The sequence below is a fragment of the Alternaria postmessia genome, assembly GCF_024291825.1.
Source record: "Alternaria postmessia strain BMP 2775 chromosome Unknown scaffold_35, whole genome shotgun sequence".
NCBI lineage: Eukaryota > Fungi > Ascomycota > Dothideomycetes > Pleosporales > Pleosporaceae > Alternaria > Alternaria postmessia.
Window position 1 is genome coordinate 275,588 of NW_026260108.1, and position 24,802 is coordinate 300,389.

Genomic DNA, 24,802 nt, shown 5'->3' on the forward strand with positions numbered 1-24,802 from the left:
TCGGAATCGCCGTCGCTATTCCAAACTGTCTCACTGCCCGTTCGGGTGATGGGGACGCGTGACCTAGTCAGTCACGGTGCCTAAGGAGCATTTCCGCAATCGGATCAGTGCACATCGCCTGTGTTCCTTTTTGAAGACATAACTATGAGATTCAATGGGTATCTAGGTCTATGCGATAGTTCGCGCTCTGTACCTGAAATGGCAAAGTACTTTTGAACTAAAATAACGACATATCGGGTGCGACGAGACTCTCCAATCCAAATTACAAGAACCACCTAAAGTCTGGGTTCTTGGGTCCATCTCTCAGTTTCTCGGTTGAAACATCCCTAGCAGTGTGGTTGACGCCCTGTTTCGCGTTCCTCCTCTTATTGTCTACAACCATGTAGGCACCCAGCAGCGCTGCACACAAACATCCAGTCGCTCCGAAAGCTGCAGTAGTCGCCAGCGCAGGGATGTACTCTGGCGCATCCTGTGGCCTGAAGATGTTCGAACTAACGACACCCATCAAGTTTGCCAGCGGCACACCAACCGAGGTAAGGGTTACACGCCGGTTCTCGTCGGCGACGTTGTTGTTGTACCATGTGGAGAGGAGAACGGAAGGTGCAGATGTACCCCATGTCATCATGAAGCAGGCGAAGTAGGCAACGGTAAGGGATTGTTCTACGTCAATGGTGGCGTAGATGATGAAGCCGATGAATGTGAGCAGAAAGCCGAGAGCGATGAACGGGAAGCGGAGACGAGTAAAGTCCGAGGCAAAAGCCAAGATGAGAAGAACAATTGCTCCAACGATGTTGGGCGCTACAGTATAAAGGTTCGTCTTGATGTGATCGTATCCTAGTCGCGCGACAATCTGTGGCAGAAATAGCGATACGGACTGCAGCGGTACACCGAGACAAATTTCAATGGCTAGGAAGCCATAGGTTGATGCCTCTTTGAAAATACCAAGAGCGTCTTTTAGATTAAACTTTTGGTCAACGACCGATGAAGAGTCGATCTGGATACGCGTGTATGCGAGTTGCTTCTCTGACTCATTGAGGAATTTGGCTTCGAAGGCGTTCTTGGGGAGGTACCAGTAGGCGAAGAAGGAGAAGCAGACTGTGAGTGCTCCCTCAATAATAAACAGGTAACGCCACGAGTCAAGCTTTGACTCGATCTGGAATACACCGAAAGCGAGCAGTCCACTGAATGCGTTTGCAATATTGGAAGCGGCATAGAATAATGCCAGTCGTCTGGCAAGCTCTCCTCGACGGTAGAAGGTGGTCAAGTAGTAGATGACCAATGGGAAGAATGCAGACTCAGCCATACCTGTGTAACGTTAGTTGTACATCCATGCACACTTTCAAATCGAATACTCACCCAAAAACCATCGTAGAGCCATCATACCACTCCAATTCTGCACGCTAGCAGCGAGCAGCGTCGCACTACCGAAGCAGAACATCATGATCGGCAGCACACGATGCGGCCCGTATTTCTTTCCCAGCATACCAATCGGTGGCGCAAAGATGACATATGGTACGTAGAAGATACTCAGCATGATGTTGTATTGGTTGCCCACGAAACCAAGATCTTTGTCCATGCCGTCCGTCTTTGCGTTGCCCAGATTGCCCTTGTCGAGCGCGTTGAAGAGATACATGACAGCCAGCATGGGCAGAATCCTGAGATCAAACTTCCACGTCAGAGCCTTCTCGTGCTCGTATGTAGGCAGATGCTCGGTCGTTCCTTCGACTGGTACAGGTGCGTTGGCATCTTTGGACGAGGATAGGGAGGCCGTGACTTCGAGGCCGTCTTTCGCGAGCTCAGGATCTTTGTTCGTCGACATATTGATAATTCGAGATGTCGAGAACGCGTTCAGATATTGAAGAACCTAGATGAGATGTCGAACTCGGGAGCGACGCAATCTGTATGCGCTTCTAGGAAGGTCGTGGAAGAAGGTGCGATGCGACTCGACGTCGAAGAATCCGATTGCTTGCTCTGTCTTATGTACGATCACCATGAGCTAGTAACTGCGATTATAAAACCAATAGAAACTGCATTCATCCCGTGGAGTTACGTGCAACCTCAGGCTACACGCTAACGCAGCCGGATATCCCAGGCGTTACATGGCGGTAGCGAGTGCAAGGTAACATCCTCCGCTGTCTATCTCACGTTGCGCATGGTCCTTCTGATAAACTCCCTGCTCTTTCTGACCAATACCGATTATGTCGCCTCGTGTCGCGCGCAGAAGCTGGGGTCTTTAGTGGTTCGGCAGCGACCCCAAAAGAGGGATCGGCATGGAGGATTGGAGGATTGGAGGATTGGAGGGGTTCATCCGAGATACGACATGATAAGAAAAGGCCCGTCGCCATGCGATATCGGAAGGATCCGTGAAGATGGCAGTTGACATCAAACCTGCGATAATTTATCGGTGAGCTTCTACCATCTAGTTTTTCTGTACAAGTAGCATTAATCGCGATGCTAGAAAACTTGGAAAGTTTCTGCGCGTGGGTAGGGAAAGTGGAGTGAAGTTCGGGGGAAGTCCCCCGCACTTGGTAACGACCTAATCAGGGGCGGATTGCCTGATCCACTGCCATGCATACCTAGGTACGAAGAAGCTCGTCTCTCTCATGTAGTAATTACTACCTGAGTAACCCAGAGGAATTTTGTTGACTGTAGTGTCGGCAATACCCCTATCGTATCCGGCACTGTCAGAGAACGAGCATCAAAGATAACCCAAGTGCACGATTCTTCTACGGAACCACACGAAACATGAAATTTTGAACGCTGAATACCTCGGTGACTTCAAGTCAGTCTGACCGTACTGGTCTCTGACAACAATCATATAGCCCTCGTGCCGGAGCTGCAGAAACCAATACCGATCCTTTCCAACGCTGGAATTTGGTTCACAGTACAACGATCGTTCTCAATCATAAAATCTTTGATTAAGCGGAGATATGGAAAGATAGTGTCACTACGAACATGGAGATTGGATTTGTGAAGCTCCAATCCAATGATCTGGTCGATTGTAGTATTTAGGCACGGTGCTTCCTGATCGTTAAAAACAAAGACCGCACAACCACTGTCTTGCATGGTGTCTCTCATAGTTGAAGTCGAACTCTCCTCATTTGTAGGAATGAGGTGGGGTTTCGTATGTCCGGCACGGACTACCAAAACTTCCACGACAACCTCCTTAACCGGGTCCAGCTCCCCTAGTAGAACCAAGATTGAAAGATTTGGGCCTTTCTTGCATTTCCTCCTATGCCAGAGTATCATTTCATGCTATCACTTCTTGCTACCCTGGACTACCTAGAATGTTGGCACACAGGAATCTTTGCTGTGTTTAGGCTCTTGAAGTATTAAGATAAATCCATCGGTGTTTTGTGTCTTCATAGTCCAGCGTAGTATGAGCTATTCCGTGCGAGCTGTATTCGCTTAATCACTCACCCATAAGCAGACAGAGCATCTGTCTAGAATGTGAGATTAAGCGTAGCGTGAGAGTCTATCATCTTGTGCCTGTTTTGGCCACTACCCTTTCCATCTACTATGATACAGGCAAGAACGGCATGTCTATCGGAGTTGTTTCCAGACCACCTACTCTTAGTGAAGCCGTGATAGAAGCTCAACTGCTGATCTCGTATCCACAAATTCCTGTCGCACTTAATTTCACACAAAAGAAGTTCTGCATCAGGAAGTTATATTGTTTGGGGTGACAGCAAGCGCTTCTGAAAAGCCAGAGCCCGAGTCAGTCGAGGCAAATTTACTTGACAGGATACTCTTTGTTCTAATGACCTTCGATTATGAACCGTACGTAATGCTTCGCTTTTATGGCTTATCTTAAGCGGCTTCGTAAAACTGTTGCGGTCTGGGAGCATGTAGGAGCGCTCATTGGTATTGCCGGATTCAATTACGACAAGCGGAACGAAAGAATTCGGATAGATGAAAGTCATATTGCTGCCTCTGTGGCACCAAGCATTGAGCTCATTATACAAGATGGAAAAAGAATCTACCTACAAGTAATCGACTGTAAGTCGCCATGTAAGGTCGAAGACATCCTTGAGGGTATAGGGCGCAAAACTCAACCGATTTGGCATTTTGGCAGGTCGCTGGTCACATATAAGTCTGTCATGCTTTCGTGCATTGAGCGGCAATTATAGATGCCCCGAATTCGACAATCATGGCGTTATAGTTGTGGTGTTTCTTCGCCATTAATTAACAATGGTACTTTCCGGATGTATCAAGCTCAAAGCTAAGCAGTAATAAGTCGGACACGCATATTACTCTTCAAGGCCCTGCGTTACATGTTTTTCCCTGCACGCCGTCTTGGCTGGTGGATACCGAATGGGGGTTATCAATGCCGGGTGGTACGAAGCGATACGGTATCGGAGTACTCACAACCAAGCATCTCTTTTAACAGACTTCTTGCGTCTGAGCGCACGACGATTTTCCGGAAACAGAGGCTAGTAAGCGTCATCCCAGTAGGGGAAAGGTTATTGCTTTCGTTGCTCGGGTTACTAAAAGATTGCATATTTTTGACATGGGAGCTAGCATTTTATCTTCGGAATCGTCTATGGTCGAGAAGAGAAATTGCGTAACCCGAGATTCTTAACTACGTCTTGTGGCTGTTGGTAACATGGGACGAACGTTAGACCTAGAACGCACTTGAGAAATTTGCGCTGTGAAGCTGACGCATCCAATCGCACTATACAACGCCAATGGGTATCCTGGGTAAAAGAAAGAAAGAAGCGAGGTTTTACTCGTGAACGCCTGTACCAAGTATGAATAAGAAACCTTGTACATATGGGAAATATGAAACCGAACGTTATTGCCTCATGGATTGTGGGCCGCTTCTTTCCCCTTGGAAGAACGAGGATGCAGAAAATTGAGTCCGCCCTTTGCAACACCAGCAACGTTGAAGTGTAGGGGCTCCTTGGGGCCCTTTTCCCTCACTGGCATCTTACGCTTGGACCGGCCCGAGACATACATTGGCTGCTGTGCATGACCGTTGCCATTCACGTTGGGCATGCTTTGCTTCGACCGTAGCTTGGGTTTCTTGTCACGATGCTCATCATCAGTGGTTTCCGTATCGAAGCTGCGAAGGCTGCTACGCTCGGAAGAGAAACGTGGGTGGCTAGAATGGCTCGATGACTGGGTTGGCGCGCGCTGCAGAGGACTAAGAGGACTCAGTCTGGAGGAATGAACAGATGATGCCGTTTGAGCGCGCTCGATCGGACTCAGCATAGCAGCGGAGTTGGCAAGGACGTCCAGTCCCGAGGGCGCCCTAGTCGCCATCGAGTGAGTTCGAGATGAATAAGTAGGAGGAGGATCCTGGTAATCGTACATAATCTCTGAGTCCAAGCTCTTGTATTTAGCAGTACCGTCGAGTTCATCGTCGTGTTCCCAGCAAGTCTCGTCGACACCAGTAACTGGGGGTAGAAATCGAATCTCGTTCCAGGTGACGTCTTCATACTGCAGGGTGATGTAGAGAATGTCTCCCTGCATCTTGTCGTGCGCAATACAGTGATCTTCTAGGAAAGGATAGTCCCATACGCCGCGGTGAACGAGATCGGGTGGTAGAAGCGTCAGCGCCATGCGACCGAAAGGTTCGTCAGCTGGGCGATGGCCGGTCATGGGCATCCAGGGTCTACCGCGGAAGACACCCTTGAAGGCAGTCTCGATGCCATTCGCAAAACAGGAGCTGTCCTGGCTGGGGAACTCGAGGTTTTGCAACAGCTTGCGTGAGGCACATCGCCGGTAGCCATTGCTGTCAGGATCGTATGCGAACCTTTGCGACTTGCGCGGAATGAAAACAACGCGAACACTCCACGACAGAGGGTATTTCTTATCAGTTCGGATCGGAAGTTGACCAAGAGTATGCTGTGACTGCATCATGAGCGGCATTGGTGGGGCAGGAGAGGCCTTTGGGGTTGACAGATGTGCTTTTGGCGTGGAAGCAGCGGGTGTTACGTCTCGCGACATACCACTAAACTGCTCCACTCGGTCGACCCGGTTCTCCAAATCCATGCTGAATTCGTCGACCATGGTCAGGCGCTCGCCCTGCACCTTGATCTGGTCGCTGAGCTCCGTTGTTCTGTCTACCACGGCCTCGACCCTGTCGTCGATGGAGAGTTTGAGAAGTTGCATGTTCTCGTACATGCGCGCTTGTACTGCATGGTTTGTCCGTACCAGCTCTTCTCGAGCCAGACGCTCTCTGAACAGCTCCTGCTTTAAATGTTGCTCGAGCGTCTCGAAACGCTGCACCTCTTGCTTCAGTCGCTTCATTTGTTCTACGGCATGCAGGTATGCCTCCATTGACACGGTCGAGATTGGCTGAGCCTCATGGTTCCAGGCCTGGTGTCCGCACCCACAGCGAGAGCGGATGAGGGAATCTGGATAGAAGCTACGGCAAGGGCAACGCTGGCGGGCGCCATTGCCCTCAGACGGTGGGATGATGAAGCCGCATTCTCCGCGCGGGAGCTGTGCCTCGTCGCCAGGCGCGGGCTCTGCAGGCAGATGGACGGGGGCCTGAGTGCTGCTATGGAACATCAGGAGTCGACCCGAGGTGGTGGTCGTAGCGTGGTTGCTGTATGGGTGACGGGTGGCTCATGGAAGGCCGAGAGAGGGGGTCTCGAGGGTCTTTGTGTATTGGGAAAGAACGACTGTGGATATGGATGCGGACTGCACTGCAGTAGGGACGGAGCCAGGAGCCAAGAGCCTTGGGTACGAGGGTTAGCTGGGGCAAGGCTCTAGCAATATACAGTGCACAAGATAAGCAATCAAGGCATACCTAGATTCCGTGCCAGACAGGCGGTGCACGCGGGAGCATCCGAATGGAAGGTGGCACAATCAAAAGGACGGGCAGGACCTGTGCACCCGTGGGTGGGGAGGGAGTTTTGGGGCAGCGGTAGGGAGCGTGAGGGCGGTGGTGCTCAGGTTTTGGGGCCCATGGGATGTGCAGGTACTCTTTGTTTTTGGCATTGGAACTAGCTCCCGCGCCGGGCGTGGCCAGCCCTGTCCTCGGCGGGGACAGTGCTGTGCTGTTGCGGGTGCGGTTGAAGCTGGAGTTTGGGGTGTGTGTGGTGGCCGCCGAGCCAGGAGTAAGAGATAAGACTCACGCCTTCAGCCAGAAAACGCGCCAATGACACGGCCAGCGTGGGAGCCCCGAGACGGCCTTGGATTCGCCGCAGGCCCATCTGCTCTCTTATTGCGTGCCTGAGCTGCTGCAGCCGCAATGCCCTGCAGCCCTCTCGACACCTGCTCACCACGCTTTATCGCGGCCACGGACCGAGCATTGTTGCTGGCAACGCTGCCCAGCACCACATATGCGCGCGTCTCCACGCCCTTTGACGGTGAGCGAAACCCCACACGAGCCGAGCCACCAGGCCTGAGGCCATTTGTAACACTTCTTCGTCATAGCATCTGCTCGTCCAAGGTCGGCACGCGTGCACTCTGCCGTGGACACGACCGTCACCCTTCGATAGCCCGTACCAGAAGCTTTGTAGACGTCCATGCACGATAATAGCTGTGATCCTCCGCTCCTTATCGCGACTTCCTGATACACCCCACGCAGCCTGGGGTTCGCTTATCTGATTGGCCTGCTTAGGGCCATCGCATCAACGCAGAACAACTTTGGAACCGCCTTCTTTTGCCAGCGCGCTGAGTAGCCAGATTGTCGCCCGATTGTGGCAAACTCACTCAATGCGAAGCCAGCCGGCGGCCATGTATAATCCATGGCTGCACTCATCCACCCGGCACTTGTGCTTCACAGCATGTGTTGCTACCAGAACCGACCCAATGCCCGTCGTTCCTTCTGCACGACGTCTTCGATGTGGGAAGACGCAACTGCCTCATTGGTATTTGAGTGCCAGCCTCACCCGCATCCTTTTCCATCTCTCCGTCTGTGATTCTTCCCTGATGCATGACCACCGCGACGCTTTCTCACCTCAACTTTGAGGTCGATGCTGACCCGAGTACGCCACATACGCCACCCTCTGTTCGTGCGACAAACCCTCTCCCTCGCCCTACCTAATCACCTTCAACTGTCTTCATGTGAGCCCGGTGCGTGAACAAGGCATTAGTTTCGCGCTGCCCATTCACGATACTTGCATCGCACGCGCCCTAGTCCAACGCGCTGTCACATGAGACGGTATGTCAAATGGTGCTGCAGGACGCGTACCAAGCTCAACCACGACATCCCACGCCACGTAAAGACGTTACACATGCAGTGCACACCGATGGTCCAAGTCGCCTCCAGTCAACTACCATAGGCAAAACGTGAACGATGTTTGCCATTCTAATTCATCCCACGGCGCGGCAGGTTCATCAATTTTCATGGCTTCGTTTCCATTGTGGTGGAACCGATGGGGTAATAGATACCGAATCCTTCAAAACTTTGACTGCACTTTTGCTCCTTCGAGAACTCCTATGACATTCGTGCAACTTGCCAATTCTTTCAGTCGTGTTGCACAACCGCCATATCCCACGCCTACACAGCAACCTTGTACCATCCTCCTCCCTCGGCGCTGCAACTGTGCGCTCGCCCAATGACATCGCATCGCTGACGGTTGCTCTGTCGCGGCTTGTACTCTCAATCGTTTTCTGGCGTTTTATCCAAATTCTGGCCAACCCAACAATTCCGCCCCAAGAAAGTTAGTCTCACTGCGGGAGCATCCGTGGGGAAGCGGTGGAATGTATATCGATCCCTTCCTGAAGCGGCTGGAGACTGTTGCACACATGTTATGCCACGCGCTGTGGACTCGCTGCAAGTCATTGGCGTGGTTGTCGCACTTGTTTTTCAAAGAGTTGCATGTTTCCGTGTGCTGAGACGCCAGGTCGAAGAAATCCTCGTCTTTCAAGGTTACCATGCTTTAGGTCGGGTTTATCCAGCTCTTCGCGAGCTCTGTTTTCGTGATAGGGCAACGTCCTAGGCCCCAAAGTACGCGCAGCCTACGAAGCTTGTTTGATGAATTGTTTTTGCGATAACACGGACACGCTTACCTTCGTATCAACAACGTCAGCGTCAGCGAGAAATAGGGCCTTTTGACAACCGTCGTCACCATTGCTTACGGACAGAGCGGTTCGGCACTATTATTGCACCTCCCGAACCCCCAACTTATTAGCCATCCAGTCTGGTCTTGATGAGAATGCGTAACTTCCCGCGGAATTTCCCATGCACAAGGCAAACCTGGGTAGGTTGGGCAACATGCGACGATGGCGTCCTTCACGTTCGGACCTCGGGCCGTACCCTTTCCGAATCCTGCCAAGAGCTCCGAACATCAAGCTCTCCGGACCATCCTCACCAGCGAGTCTAGAGTCGGAGGTTACTCTCTTTGTTGCATACTCCACTGTGCTACTTCGACGATTACCAAATGCCGGAAGAGAACTGGATTGCCCACGGAGGTGTGCCCGCATGTGACTTATGCCATGCTCGGAAGGTCTGCCCTAAATGTGGGTACCTGCATTTGTACACAAGCATTGACAAACACCAGGTGAAATGCGATCGCAAAGAGCCATGCGCAAACTGTGTAGCGGCCAAGGCTGAATGTCTGCGCAATCGGCACAAGCGCGTCCCGCGACCCAAAGTTCGAACGTAAGCAATCATCTGTCCCGCGACCAAATTAGGCTGTGTAGAGGCTTTGCTTTTGTCCAGGTGCTCCAGTCTATCATTACCCTTCGGCTCTGATCATGTGTAGGGACGAGAAAATAAAAGCTCTAGTAGAACGGCTCTCAAATCTCGAACATTCTGTTCAAAGTGTCCATCGTAGCCCAAGTTTGGCACAGGAGCAGGAGACCGTAAATAGCTTTGCTGTGCCAACTATTGAAGCGACTTCAGATCGACCAGCAAAGAGACAGAGGACATCCAGCTCGCTAGATGTGCCAGCCCCAGCCCCAGCTCAGGATGTCGACAATAGCCCACAGACAGCAAATGAGGCTCGCATCCACATCAGCAAAGAGCTCTCTACCAATGGCTTACTGTCGAGCCATCAACGCTCAGTCCTCGAAACCGCCATATCATTTGTTGACCAATTGTCCCACACGCCCACACCAACCATGCCAGACCGCAGCACATTTGATCAGTCGATGCATGTCTCTACTGATATGACTAAGCACGAGATCTTTCATGTCATCCTCGGTAGTAAGTATGCCTCTATGAAATCTTTGACGTGAAGCTGATAGTGAGGTCAGCTGAATTCAAGGAACGAGGCAACGCCGCCGTTCGCTACCATACTGTCGATCATGTGCCACCAAAGGCGTTCGAGAAGATTGCACTTGCCCTTATGGAAGGTACTGCTGATGAGAAGACTCTCAATCTGTATCGAGTCATCGTTCACTTTCAGGCAGCTGTTGTACTATATGCGAGCCAGTTGCAAGGCCCTAAGAGTGCAGCTGTCCAACGACACATCCAACAAATGGAGTTTAATCACCTGATAGCAGCGCTTACTGCTCTAGATAAAGTCAGCTTCTTAACTGCGCCTTCTCTTTTACTCGCGCAGGCATTGGTTACCGGAGTAAGGTATCCATAGTCGTATTACTTGGAACGATGGACTAATTAAGAGCAGGCTACCATGATGCAGATCATGGGCAACCCTGTGAGCTGCTGGGAACTTACTGCCCATGCATCGCGCACTATCGTGGCTCTTGGCTATCATCATATTGACGAACCGATACCAAAAACTGACACCGAGAGCGAGATATATGCCATAGTCGGTCAATGTGCCTATTTTGATAGCGTGATGAGCCTCTTGCTACTTCGGCCACGATCTCTTCCTCAACTCCAGGTAAAGGCTTCGTACCTGTTGCGAGCCGATCCAGCCAGCCCCATGAGTGTTCTAGAACTACTTCCTATACTCGACAAGATCTTGGATCTATCGTTGGAAACCAAGCCGTCGCCAGCTATACTGAACGAAGAGGTGGCGCAATTGCGAACAAAGATGCAGGGCATCTACGAGCTTATGGAGAAGGTATGCAGACCTACCCCTTCCTAATTAAGACTTTAGCAGACGCTCATACTTTGCTAGGAACGACAACTGCATCTCCTAGATAGCAGAACTGACGCTCTCATACACTGGAAAGGTATGGAGTTTAGGTACTTTTCTACCCTAACTTCAGTCCACCGTCTAAGCCCTACCGTTACGACAAATCCATCAGAACGAGAGGAGTGTCTTCAAAGTGCCCGGAAGGCATTGGAGTGCGCCAAGGATATAGAAGAACTTGGAAGATCGTTGGATCACTTCATCGAAGGCTATGACCCTTATCTCGCTTGGTGAGCGTAAAGCTGTTCCAGTGAAGGATCCGTAACTAATGACCATCAGGAGTATGCTCTCTTATCCACTCTGCCCCTTCTTCGTCGTTTTTTGCAACGTGGTCGGCACGTCTAGCGCTCGAGATTTCCAGCTCCTCCAAGATGTTACTGACGGCCTTTCCGGGCTCGTTACGGAAAACAAATATGTTCACCGATTGCATCGGCTGTGCGCTACACTGCTGGGTCTTTGTAAACCTCTCGTACGGACTTCGGACCTTCACGAGCAAGTACCACAACCGAATGGAGGATCGGCTGCACCGTTGGGGACCTGTCCTCTACCAGCAGGTTTCGGCAATGGTCCTGATATTTTAAACAGCGGCGGAAGTGATGTAACCCCTAGCATGATGCCTTCATCGTGGAATGACGACATGATGTGGCAGTTGTTCCAATCGCAACCTTCTCTTGACTGGTTCAACGCTGATATATTAGACCCTTCGTGGGGCCTTGGACAAACGCAGTAAATGAGAATCGGAAGTAACCAATACTTTTTTGCTTTATTCACACGTCGGCCATGGTTATATGCATAGTATGTAGTAGCACGACGCTCATGGACATGTACGTAAAGTTTTATACCCAGTCCTCAAACTCACCTCTGTGGACTAGTCTAGCATGCCCCTCCAGTTTGCCTTTCTGTTTCGTAGGGAATGGACTGCCCGCAGCGCTTTCGCTACGATCGCCATCAGCATTGGGCGTCAAACATAAAAATTGACATGTTTTGTCTTACCGTGCCTCTTCAGCTCTTGCACGCGATCAAAGGTCGTACCAACACACTCTTCCCACTGGCATTTGAACATAGTTACTTCTATCTCATCGGCATCTGCTATCCCGAATGTTGTCTCTGACAGGTGCTGTGCGTGGCGGAAGTGGCAGTATCACACCAATAACTGGATAAAATTCCCGATGTTCAAGTTCAGTAAGAGTGCAACTATGCCGCGGTAAAGTACCATCAGTCTCGCGATAACTTTCGTAGACGACACCGTTGCGTGATACAGGCTTATCTTATGATTGGATTTCGGTACGATGCTACGACGGACCATCGGATGCCAAACGATTATTATAGGATCTATGAAGCTGTTAGCCCTGTACTCGAAGAGTACAGGCAACTTCACTACCTTTCATTCATCGAATGCAACTGGCTAGCCGCAGATAGATCCCCAAACAGATCGCTCGCATCTATTAGACACACCGAAGAAGCATCTCCAGAACGGTAGTTGGCATCTATTCACTCCGTTTGAGGCATGGTGGTTATGTACAAGTGCCTTGGAGCCCTCAGACATCCCATCTGTCCAACACAATTTACCTTCTTCATCCGGAGGTACTGAAAGACCAGTCCAGTTGTTGTTCGCTCGGTGACCTAGTTTGCTTTCTCCATGGCCAGGGCTTGGTAATTAGTAGGTATCGCTGGCTACTAGAAGAACAACCTTTCGGGTGTCTCGATGGGAGCCTTGTAAACAAGATTCCAATCAGGCGATATTTTCCAACGTAATGATGGAGTATGAAGAAAGTCAGCCATACCGCAGCTTCACTCTCTGAAGTTAGGTACGGAGTCGTGTGATCAGCCGACGTACATTTGACCAAGTTAAAGCTCAAATACTGGCCGTAGCGGCGGTAGTCTTGCCTTTCGGGGTACTGAGAAGAACTATGTCTCCGCAAAAGATCGACAGTGCTCCGGATACTTACATATACGTATGAAGCACCACGACGCTACAGGTAAGATGCTTCGATTTAGGTCACACTAGACTAGTCCTTCAACTGCGAAATCTCCCACCAACCCGAGGGTTACAGTCGCTGTGTCCAATGAGACCGGACGAAACTTTTTTGTTTCATCGCTGTGAGTTCTTGACAACACGAACGCGGAGGTGCTTTTGTAGTCTTGGTTCATGCCATGCACATGTCGCTTAGTAGGTGCCTTTTCTTGACATGCAGCAGAAGATTTGACGAGTCTGATTTCAGCGTATGTGGCGTACCAAAGCACGAGATTCCAGTAGCTCCATCAGCCCTTGCTTGTCGGCTTCGCACTGTAATAGTCCTCACAACTTACATGCGGAGATCATCATGAATATCAACAGGAAAAAAAAGTACTTGCCAGGGGTATCTTTGTTGCATTCATCGTGATTGTGCATTATCATGTCTCATCAAATCTCTATCACCACCCCATACCTCGCAGGAACAATCAACTTGCTACTAAGAAAGTAGCACATACAGTTATTGCATCTCCATTTCAACCTCCTTTTTTGCCTCCGCCGCCTGGGTGGGTTTCCGACTTCTACTCCTGTTCTCTGCTTTCTTCTCCACTATGTCCGCCCCCAGTCCCAAATCGGCGATCTGAGTCGACGCAGGCTCCAAGGATTGTTCCGTACTCGCCTCGGAACTCAGCCTGTTGCTGTCCTCCAACGACTTTTTCACATCCTCTTCAGCGGCCTCATGAGTGACATCTTCGGCATTTCCCCCCGTTTCTGTACCGGTACTCAGATCCGAGCTTGGCTTGACGACTTCTCGTGCTACGTCTTCGCTCGGCCTACTGGTTGCTGCAGCTGGACTTACTGCCCTGTTCGTGTTGCTAGTGATGCCCAGCTTCTCGAAACCCGCCATTACTCCTTGCCTTAGATCCTGCCCTAGCGCAGCTGCAGCATCAAGAGGTTTTGGTGTGTTGGAGACTCTTGGGGAGCGATCGCCAACAGCGTGTGTAGGAGGAAGCTGGACAGTTGTACCTGCTCCAGTCGCTCCGTCCGCGGACTCTGTACCTGTGACAATGGGCTCCTGGACGATTGGAGTGCTCGTCCCACTCCTTCCAGTACTCTGGTTACTGGTCTGGGGTGTGAGATTTGGTGGCGCTTGAGGGCCAAAGACGTTCATCTCCTCGTCAGTACGACCAAAACATTCAGCCCACCACCTCGCCTCGCCTTTTCGAGGGAAGATCATGCGCTCCTTGCCTCGGATAGCGTCATCAATCTCTGGTTCGTACTTTGGGTTCATGAATTCTTGCTTGCGGCAAAGGAAATAGTCCCATACGCTCCTTGTTCGCTCCTTAGCCCTGGTGTCTACGCGCTCCTTTTCATTGTCGAACAGGAACGTTCCGTACTGACAGGAATAGAGATGATAGAGCAAGCGCCTCAGGAAGCGCTCGCTAAACTCAAATCGGGTTGGGTGCTGATAATGTAGTTGGTATACACAATCGAGAAATTGATGGAACACGGGTGACAGCTCGTTCACCTTGGTGACACGATGCTCCTCCGCAGCTCCAATCTGAACAGGCTTCGACGAGGGAGTATCGGCAACATCTGTGACATTTTCTGGCATGTTCGTTTCCGGGAGCTGATTGAGAGATTCGTTCGATTCGTTGTGGCGGTTGAACAGCCCTCGCGCACCACGAAGAGCATTCTCAAAGGCATTGCTGCCTCCAGTGCCGTCGTGCTTGCGCTCAATCTTTTCGTTCTCTATGGTGAACCACTTCTCATGGCTCAGAAACCCTGATCGATGTCGAAACATGTGTCCAAAGGAAAGCCAATCCTTCTCAACGAGGACGATGAAACCTTCCAGCGTCCGGTAATAGGGATCTAGCAAGATTTGACTGAGTGCACTCAACTGGCTCGTGCGATCCCAGCCATCGGAACAGTGAATGAGGACATGCGAGTGCATGATGCCAACCGTGCGGGCTATCAGCGCAGTTCCATCCAGTATGTTAGCAATGTGCTTGATCCAATTACTCTTGGCCAGAAGCTGCCTGTTTGGGGGAAACGGCACTAGATCCGACTCTTTCAAGGCCTCAATGACAGTATCAAGCGACTTCCGCATGACGTGAATATTATCAATTCCGAGGTATGCTTTCTCCGCTCCTGGATAATAGTCCATCTTCTCTGAACCAAGCCCAACAGCTTGCATCGCGTACGCATTTACTGTAGGCCTAGCATCAACAATGAGGTTCCGCTGCTGGGCCCCGTAGACTTTTGGCGCGTCGGCGTCTGTTTCCGAAGACGCTGTCAGGTCGTCTGCAGTGGTCCTTCCGGCATCGATACTCCCTTCCACTGCACCGACAAAAGAGCTATTAGCACTGGAATCGTTCAGGTTCACAACGCTTGTATCAGGAGTGAGCTCTGCAGAATTGGAGGAGGAGATATTTGCAGGTTTCCACCCGCGGTTAGTCGCCCAGATGGCTGCAACGAGCCGCTCATCTTGAGGGTTTCGATTCCCACGCAGACCTGGTGTGGGCTGTGAGCTTCGCGTTATGGAGCAGTTGTTGACAGGATGGCGGTAAACGAGGGCTGGTATCCGCTGTCGCGATCGGTATTCACCTGCGTACCTGAGAACGCTGTCCGAGACGTTGGTGGGAACGACAAGAAGGGCGGGATACGTCGGCGCATACTGTTCCACTCGTCAAGACCTTCCTCAACGTTACATGTGGCATACCATGTACCTTGTACTCCAAGTTGACTTCTGATATCCGCCAGCCCTTTTCCGAGTCCTTTGGGCTGATGCCCAGTCGCTTCCATTCGCGGCGCGCGTCGTAGATGTTCCAGCCATTCTGTTGGTCTTCTGGTGGTTTTGGCTGGTAGCTGAAGGCCAGTAGCTTGTCTAGTCTGCCTATCTTGCATGAGAGCGCCCGTATGCTATCGTACACGTCTCGCGCCTTCTTGTCATTCGGGAAGAAGAAGGCGAAGAAGGTAAAGTCGCGACATCGTATGCGGATCGAGGGCTCCTGGCGCAAGACGGGCGGACACGATTTGAGGGAGCAGTAGTTGATCATGGGATAGGTAATCCATACTTCTTTCTGCCGCGGTGGTTTCGCGTTGGCGGGAGCGTCGGCGGGCAGGCTGGGGAGGTAGCTGAAGACGAGATGGTGGGGCATGAGGTGCAGTGTGCCGTCGAAGCGCGTGCCTCTGCGGAGGAGGTAGACGTCCTCTACCTGCAGGCAGTGTCAGCGTACTCAAAGCAGTGCTCCAGCAGAGCTGCACGTCTCGGCGGCGTTTCTTACCTTGCTCACGCGTATCCGCTCCATGGCGACTAAAGGACATGCGACAATGAGTGCGGGTGGCCCGGAGCGGGGTGTGAAATCGCTATAAATATGACCCGACACACAAGACAAGCATCTAGAAAGAAGGATAAAGGCAGATGAGAGCGTCGCCTTGTCCAGCGCGCATGGTCAACATGAGCTTGTCGGCATGTGCCTGCCCTGTCATGCTCATGCCTTGTCCCGCCGCTTGTGTTTAGCATCTTGGCGATCAGCGTCATCTGAGTGTCCGCTTTTAGCACGCAGTCGTCACCTCTATCCATCAACATTCACTTGCACGTCGCAGTTGCACTTGACCTGACTCTCAAAACGCTTCCATCAACACCACAACAACACAGCCAAGTGCATGGAAAAAAACTGACCCAAGAGAAAATGCTTTCGTTCAACCGCGAGAACAAAACCTCGTTTACTACCAGTGCAGAGCACATCTAGAGCTCAGGTACACAAGCAAAACAGGCAACATGCTACATACTTACTTGGCTTGGCCAACAAGCTTACCTGGAGCCATTTATACTGGCAGCTGCTTGAATTACATGTACAAAAACTCTCACGAAATTACCGCGAGTGCTTTCCCAGACAAAGAAATCGCTACCTCCATCAATAACCCTAAAAACCATGTGAGCATAGACATATAGGCTGGCTATGCGCCGACCCAGGTTCTACACTGTCACATCTGCACACCTAAGCCGGAGGCGGTGGCGGCGGCGGAGGGACATCGCTAGGCGGCGGAGGTGGAGGGGCCTCGCCTGGAGGGGGCGGTGGCGGCACGGAACCAGACGGTGGTGGTGGAGGTGGTGGCGGGCTGCCGGCAGATCCGTACGTCTGGAAGAGAGGACCAAGGCCAGGAGGAGGACCAGCAGGAGGTGGGGGAGCACCGTAACCAGGAGCACCATAGGCACCAGGAGCACCCATACCAGCGTTCTGGTCGTAGCCATAACCACCATATCCATAACCAGCTCCTGCTGCAGGAGCAGTGGGAGCAGCAGAAGCCCAGGGAGCCGCACCATTACCAGCACCGTAGCCTTGATCGTAGGATTGACCACCACGGCCGCCGCCACCAGCCCAAGGCGGAGGAGCGGCCGAGCTACTGTCGCCTCGACCACGGTCGTCGCCGTCACGCGCCCAAGGTGCAGAGCCTCCAGTGGGACCACGCTCCCATGGCTTGAGGGTGCGCTCGCCTCCACCGTAGTTGTCTCCGCCAGCAGCGCCGTTGCCGTTGTATTCGATCGCCGCGCGAGGCTGGCCACCAGCGCCTCCCATCTCGGCCATAAATGCGTCGAGCTCGTTCTCTGGGGCACCGCCAATACGAGCTGGCTGACCGCGGTCGCCGAAACGGTTGTCGTTGCGCCAAGGCTGACCGACTTTGCGGTCGGGACAATCGCGAGCCATGTGACCAGCTTGACCACAGACACGGCAGATGATGCTGGCCGTGAAGTTTTGCTTCTGTGGACAATCGTACTTGCGATGACCAATCTCACCACAGTTCTGGCAGGCCTGGTTCTCGTCGTCACGAAGGGTACCGTTGAGGGCGGCAAGCTCACGAAGCTGGTTGCGCTTGAGTTCGTTCTGGCCTTCAGGGATAGAAGCAGCCTGCAAGATTAGCATCCGCGCATGGAATAGTATGGGAAGTGACTTACAGTCTCAATGACGTTATGGATAAGCTTCTTGGCCTTGTTGACCTTCTCCTCGGTATCGGCCATGATCAAGCAATGAAGGTCTTCTTCCTGATTGCTGGTATGAGCTGCGTCAGAGCGTCCTTTACCCTCCTTGACAGAGCCTTTGCCACGAATGGCAATCTTTGCCTGGGATTCCGTCTCCATCTTCTTGAGGGTATTTCCACGGGGGCCAATAAGTAGACCAACTGTTAGTGCAAAGAGCTGTGGTTAGTGTATGATCAAAAATATTGGAGCAAAAGGGTTAGGGTTAGTGACATAGCTGTACTACAGGTGCCACTAGATGCACATAAACATCCAGCAGTCTGAGCAGGCCGGTCAAGACAAAGGCTAGGGCAGCGCAAAACAAGGGGAGGGGAGTTAGAGGGGTTAGTTCCGTACTGAAGTTAATCTCCGGGTAATCATTGACCGGAACGTAGACTTTCTCCTGTGTCTTAGTGGGCCGCCTGTAATCGGCAGGTGGGTGGTAGTTAGGAAGCGTCTTCATCGCCTTCTCAACGAGCTTGTGGCGCTCGTCTTCGAGGCGCTTGCGGTAGCGGAACTCGCGAGTGTTGACACGGCGACCAAAGTTGTCATACTGGGGTGGGGGCGAGGGAGACCTGTCCATGTTAGCATCTTTGGCATTCAGAAAATCAAGGTACGTACCTGTCGCCGTCCGCTGGGACGACATCGTTAATCTTCAACTTCTGGGTGATCTCCTCGATACGCAGATGCAGGGTATACGCGTCAAGCTGCTCGGTAGTCATGGCCGCGTAGATAGCAGTAGGCAGGCCCATCAAGCCAGCCGCCTTGTTCTCGCTCGCATCACCCCATCGATTGCGCTTCTTGCGTTGTCGCGGACCGTCGGAAGAGTCTGCGCCACGGTTGTCAGTAACAAAACATGAAAACATGCGAGGATTTGACTTACTGCGCTCAGGGCTGCGGCCGCGCTTCAACTCCGACAAACCCTCGGCGGGCGCAGACGGGTTGTAACCGCCATCATCATCACCACCGCCGAAACGACGGCGAGTACCTAGAGGTATGTTGTTAGAACCCGTGATGCCCTGGTTGCGCCACGACATGATTGCAGTTGACAAAAGGGTTGCGATTTCGATGAAAGTGTAGGGCGAGTTGAGAAAGTGGAGGGCTGTCGCGACGAGGCAAACGTTTAGGCTAGTAGGGAGCGCGCTTGGCTGCTTTGGGCTGCAGCCTGTCGATCACGTGATCTTGACCTCTCTCTTGGCGCGAACCTCCCTCTTACTTAATAAATGGTGCCGTGGCTGAGGAGCTGGGTTCTTTCTGTAATCATCCTAGAGCTCCTCTGCATGATAGGATTACGGAGGTACCGCCTTTCCTATATTCAAGGCCGCATGCTCTTTACACTATCCCAAAAGCGTCAGGCATTAAGACTTCACAAATTGTTACTCGATGGCGGTAGTGCAAAGCAGATGTGTCGCCGATGTTCCACGCTCAAGACTGCAGAAACACATTGGTGCCCATGTGCTGGCAATTTCTCGCGTCGGCGTACCGCATACTCACTTGCTGAAATCTACACAGGTTCGCTTGCCTAAATACCTAGGTAATTCAATTGAATATTCACTACCACCGCTTTCGCATGTACATCTATAAAAAAAAAGCCATCTGTATGCATCATTGGCAGTACTCGTTCTATTATCTTAAGAAATAAGGTAATGCCTTGATCGCATGCTAGGTGTTATGGGCACTCTTCGTCCCGCGAAATGCAAGCTTCCGCGGTGCCACTGAGGCTATGATTTCTGTTACTCACTAGCAACTCTTACGTGCCAGCATTTCTACCTACCATAGCGAAACTATCCAGAATTCCACGCCTGGAGCCGCTTACGAATCATCGCAGTATTTGGTGTCGGCACGATTAACCAACCACCAAGCTCGATTTTCGTCCGAAGCTGCCCCTCATCAACCCCCACTACTACATCATTAAAGCTGCCAGGCCATAGAGCTCCACTGCGCCCTTCAACGACATATATAGCCACAGACAACGAACTTCCGTTTCTTCTTGCCGTGTCGACTCGTAGCTTCAACTCACCGCGAACATGTCTCAACAATCGGACATCAACTTGTACACCACACAGACGCCTAACGGCATAAAGATTTCGATAACTTTGGAAGAGCTAGGGTATGTACTTTTTCTTTACACAAAGGTTGCAATGCACCTTTTATCATAGTTATGATTTCCAGCCCGTAGTAGCTTACACTGTTCTTTCTCGTCCAATGTCATTCGAGGTCATGGCGACTCCTTCTCGCGTCCCTCCTCCTGCAAGGAAGCAAGAACTTGCAATATCCCAAGATGTTTCCTAAGTGGCTCGCAATGCATAACGAAAGGGCGAAATTCTTTGCTGGGTTTAATTGCTCTACTTTGACATATTTTGAAACACGCACCTCAAGTGCTTATCTTCGTCCAGTTCTTTTTAGCAATCCAGACTTCGGTGTTTGTGGCCAGTTACATGTCATTCCACTAGTTTTCTTGAATTCACACCTTTCATATACTGGAATTTAGCATACACAACGAAGTAGTCATACTTTGTTGATTCAGTTAGCTGAGATCTGCAGCCTTCCTTACACAGTCCACAAGATCGACATCTCTAAGAATACACAAAAAGAAGAATGGGTAAGTCTAATCTGCCTTCTACTTGATCGTTCTAGGCTGACGAGAGATAGTTCCTGGAAATTAACCCCAATGGACGAATTCCTGCGCTCACAGATACCTTCACTGATGGCCAGACTATCAACCTCTTCGAGTCTGGAAGTATTATGGAATATCTTGTCGACCGCTACGATACGGATCACAAGATCAGCTTCCCCAAGGGCACACGCGAATGGTACACAATGAAAAACTGGCTCTACTTTCAAAATGCTGGCGTTGGGCCCATGCAAGGTCAAGCTAGTGAGTACACTTTCTTCTGCTCTCAACTCTTTGCTTTTTGCGGCCATCCCGAGATCATGTCAGTGTGTCACCCGATGCAATGACGATTTCCTCCCGCTCTTGAAATGGTGTCGTCATTGCACTTCGTGTCAGGTACGGCACTGGATGACCGCGGTAAATGGCGAGATGAAGTCTTCACAAGAATGCCGTGGAGTACATTGTGATTTCACCACAGCTCATGTCTCTTTGGCTTCAAGAATTACGTTGATCTCATCCGTACAAAACGAGCAACCTGCATCTTTTGGGAAACTGTGTCGGCTCGCCAGGATCATTTCCTGGCTGTCGATTCCGATGTGGAGGCTCTCATCCCGATGCGGGGGAGATTACTGGAAGACGTTTTCCGTTGAGACACGATCTGCCTGAAGACAGAGAACACGTTCTCTTCAGCATCAAGTTACTCTATAGTGCTACCACTGGAATATAATGATGATGCTTGTCGGTGCAGTGAGCTAACGTCGACTGCAGACCATTTTACGCGGTATGCACCCGAACACATTGATTACGGTGTCAAGCGATACCAGAACGAAACTCGTCGTCTCTACTCCGTGCTAGACAAGCATCTTGCCTCAGACAACAAGGCTTACATATGTGGTGAAAGATGCACGATTGCTGGTAAGCACTTCTTTCATGGATCCTCATTGGCCGACCTATTTGTCTTCTTCGTCCATGAACTGCAGCGATATTTGGAATATGTGCCCAGTCATCTCCAGTTGCATCGTACTTTCCATGCCTTCTCCGATACACGTAGACATTCAGCACACTCGAGGATGATTATGGTGACACACAATAACACCTACTAGATATCGCCCACTATGGATGGGTCGCTTCTGCAGGTTGGGCAGGCGTCGATATTGACGAATTCCCTTCGCTCAAAGCCTGGGAGGAGCGCATGACATCCCGTCCTGCTGTCGAGAAGGGTCGTCACGTTCCTGACCCTCACTCCATTAAAGAACTTCTCCAAGACAAAGACAAGATGGAAAAGTACGCTGCCGAAAGCCGCAAATGGATCCAGGGAGGCATGAAGCAGGATGCTGAGAAGCAAAAGTAAGTGCTTTTACTTTCCCAAAGGACGCCCCGTCGCAGTGTAAGTAAGGATGCTGGCAAGACATGTGAGAGTTATCAGGACATCGTCCGGCCAATCGCATGGCACAGTTGTAACTGTTGAGCCAATCGCATCTCTAGCTTTGCTCTTAGTGCTCCTTGAATCCGAATCCGAGTTTGTAACAGCGGTTATCTTAGGCATCAAATTCGTCCGTGCCAACTAACCCCCCCAAGTTCCAGACTATAAATTACATTGCGCCACCATCGCAGCACCGGCGCAACACTGCAGGTACCAGTTTGCGAAACGCAAATCTAGTCAGGATAACCTGTATCATTTCCAATGCTCGTTCGTGACGATGACCCACTTGGAACTTTTACGTCTTGGCATTTTCTCGCGCGAGCTCGGGTGAGTTTCAAGACCATCATCATTTCACCTAGTGACAAAACTGCACAAAGCTTTAAACCCAAACGGTCAAGTACATGCGGCTTGCCAAGCCTGTCAATAAAGTAGGGGATATCCAGGCTGGCAAGCTTGGTTGCGTAATACTCAGTCATCAGGGGTGCGACTCAGAAATGATCGATGGGAAGTGGGCTCATCACGGTTCACGGGACACTGCACTAGCACAATATTAGTCGTTGATTGCGAAGTAAGGCCCGGTGATGATCCTATATACCACCGCGGACGCTCCGATTGCCATCAAGTTGCGCATTTGTCTGTCTGAAACGTTCGAGAAGCAACATCCAACCTTGGAAGGTTTTGTGAGAGGCCGGGAAATCGTCCGTACGATGTCGGGGCTGAGGAGCGCTTACATGCTAGCGATAATAGTGCTAGGAAGCCTGGAGGTGAGTCGGCGGCCCCCAGAGTACGCTACGGCGAAGTGCCGAACCAACTAAATGCACTTCCAAACTTGAAAAAAAAAGAACCTAACGATAACTTATGACTGACGTACACGCGTGTATCGTGAATCTGGATTCAATAGACAGAGATTTGTTGACCAGTGCCTGCTGAAGGGACGAAGCTCCGGTGACTGTATCCTCCCAGGCGCATGGGCTAATGCCCACCACTCAGGTGGCTGAGGGAACGCGGACGGCATCGCCTGTTGCCGTGACGGTGGGCATGCGGTGACACCCGTTCGAAACTCAGAAGGCTCAGCCATCGACCTAGCCATCAATCAAGAGATTGCTTCACTGAAAGGGTGTACATGGTTGGATTATGTCAGTCTCAGAGACACCACAGTTGCCTGATCATCGTGAGAATCAGCTCATCCGGCGAATCCGGGAAGGGAAGAATGTACTCACGGATACGGAAGGCGTTCTCTCCCGATTTCCTTTCACAGGGGCTCAAGGAAGGATTAGTCGTGTCCCTGAAAAGAGTGCGTGGGCTGCTTACTGGTTTGATGAAGGGCGGACACGCGGTGTTTATCACTTCAGGGGATCAGGTATATCGCTCCTGGTTTGTGCAGAGCACCTGCAGCACACCCACAGTGGTATCTGCACCTGTATCAGCAGGACGGACTATTCTAAGCCACCAAAGGGCGTGCCCCTCTGACCAGTTCACCCTCTATCCGTCAGTCTGGCAGCGACTTGCGTCCCGCAACACCCACACTTACCCACGCCCCCAGTATCATACTCTCCCCGCATTAATGCTTGATGAGATGCAGGTTGCATGATCGCAAGGAGCTCTGCGACGGCGGCAGCGACGGTTGGGCTCGCTTCAAATGAGCCGGTTAAGCCTCAAGGGGTCGAGGGAGCGTGATCCCCCAGCTGTGAGGTTTCGAGCCGTAGCTGTTATACTACGGCTATTTCGCCTCTGCCATAGCCGCCACGGTAGGCGGCGCCCCCGCAAACCTGCCACGGCTCGATGTCAACGGTGAACATCGTAGAACATAGTTGATCGAAGCGGGTCATAAGATTGACAGGGCAGGCAAGCATCGTGTTTGCGAAGCGGAGTAGCCGTCCGCACACCCGACGCTGTCACTTCCCCAGGTTTTGGTGTATGCCACGATCCCGGCTTCACTGGTCAGGGAATCTGGGGTGCATGAGGGAAGCAAGTTCTAGTGCATACCATAATATCCAATGAATGAATCAAAGTCTTCTATACTGTAATGTCCAAATGTATAACATGCAAGACTCGCCCCAATTAAATTCAGCTATGTTTGATCGTGAGTAGTTCAATGATAGTTGCTCGAGCTTGCAGCCAGTGTAGGGTGCACAGCAAATATGTCATGCCCATATTGAACAGCCTCCATGTGTGGCTGGAATAATGTCGTCCCATATTGCTTCAAGAGAACGAAAACTTAGCAAACTTGTGCGGGGACCCAGCCTGTGAGTGGTGAGGATCTCAGTACGAGTGAACCTTGGAAGCGTCGCAAGCTCACAACAAGCCTCTTCGCCTCTCGCCCCAAACAGCATGCGCAAATGTATGTGGAAGCCCCAAGCCTCACTGACCTTCAGGAAGAAGTATAGCCTTCGCTAGCTCAGCGTCGCTAGAGAGTCTGACATTCAGTGATTCATGACTCTTCTGTGAGTGGGATTCTGTATCAGCTTGACTCCTACAGAGATAGGAAGGCCAAAGCTGTATGGTCACACATTTCGGGGCTTGATACAAAGTGGGTGAACTCTGGCGCCCGTATGCATGCGACGGGACCCAGAAGGCACAGATTGGTCATCTTTTCGAGGCAAGAGCGAAGGGGCCTTGTCGTTATGCATGCTCATTGTGCGGGCCCTCGTGCTAGAACAGAGTTGCTATCAGTCAATCAGTCAGTTGTCAGTTCATCTTTGCGGTTCAAACTGTCAGTCTGGAGGTAGTGAACTGACCTGATTGACTGCCAAGACATTTTTTAGAATCGCGAACTGAGACTGAA

At 51.3% G+C, this 24,802-nt stretch overlaps 6 protein-coding genes across 6 annotated transcripts; 2 read left to right on the plus strand and 4 right to left on the minus strand.

The window, feature by feature from the left end:
* Positions 1–262: 262 nt before the first annotated feature.
* J4E82_006232 (uncharacterized protein) lies at positions 263–1,819 on the minus strand (the record flags this gene model as incomplete). The annotated part of the gene is made up of 2 exons (XM_051732489.1): positions 263–1,305; positions 1,357–1,819. The coding sequence occupies 2 exons, from the start codon at positions 1,817–1,819 to the stop codon at positions 263–265; spliced, it is 1,506 nt and encodes a 501-aa protein (XP_051587855.1).
* Positions 1,820–4,803: 2,984 nt separating this feature from the next.
* J4E82_006233 (uncharacterized protein) lies at positions 4,804–6,519 on the minus strand (the record flags this gene model as incomplete). The annotated part of the gene is made up of 2 exons (XM_051732490.1): positions 4,804–5,254; positions 5,315–6,519. The coding sequence occupies 2 exons, from the start codon at positions 6,517–6,519 to the stop codon at positions 4,804–4,806; spliced, it is 1,656 nt and encodes a 551-aa protein (XP_051587856.1).
* Positions 6,520–10,023: 3,504 nt separating this feature from the next.
* On the plus strand, positions 10,024–11,736 carry J4E82_006234 (uncharacterized protein; the record flags this gene model as incomplete). The annotated part of the gene is made up of 5 exons (XM_051732491.1): positions 10,024–10,108; positions 10,159–10,481; positions 10,533–10,934; positions 10,992–11,236; positions 11,286–11,736. 5 exons carry the CDS (start codon positions 10,024–10,026, stop codon positions 11,734–11,736), a joined length of 1,506 nt encoding a protein of 501 aa, XP_051587857.1.
* Positions 11,737–13,480: 1,744 nt separating this feature from the next.
* Positions 13,481–16,271, minus strand: J4E82_006235 (uncharacterized protein; the record flags this gene model as incomplete). The annotated part of the gene is made up of 3 exons (XM_051732492.1): positions 13,481–15,637; positions 15,690–16,178; positions 16,248–16,271. 3 exons carry the CDS (start codon positions 16,269–16,271, stop codon positions 13,481–13,483), a joined length of 2,670 nt encoding a protein of 889 aa, XP_051587858.1.
* A 693-nt stretch (positions 16,272–16,964) lies between these two features.
* On the minus strand, positions 16,965–19,017 carry BBP1 (Branchpoint-bridging protein; the record flags this gene model as incomplete). Its single annotated transcript, XM_051732493.1, has 5 exons — positions 16,965–17,873; positions 17,921–18,144; positions 18,338–18,555; positions 18,602–18,809; positions 18,864–19,017. 5 exons carry the CDS (start codon positions 19,015–19,017, stop codon positions 16,965–16,967), a joined length of 1,713 nt encoding a protein of 570 aa, XP_051587859.1.
* Positions 19,018–20,007: 990 nt separating this feature from the next.
* On the plus strand, positions 20,008–21,945 carry J4E82_006237 (uncharacterized protein; the record flags this gene model as incomplete). Its single annotated transcript, XM_051732494.1, has 5 exons — positions 20,008–20,090; positions 20,525–20,582; positions 20,633–20,858; positions 21,363–21,509; positions 21,698–21,945. The coding sequence occupies 5 exons, from the start codon at positions 20,008–20,010 to the stop codon at positions 21,943–21,945; spliced, it is 762 nt and encodes a 253-aa protein (XP_051587860.1).
* Between the last annotated feature and the right edge of the window lie 2,857 nt (positions 21,946–24,802).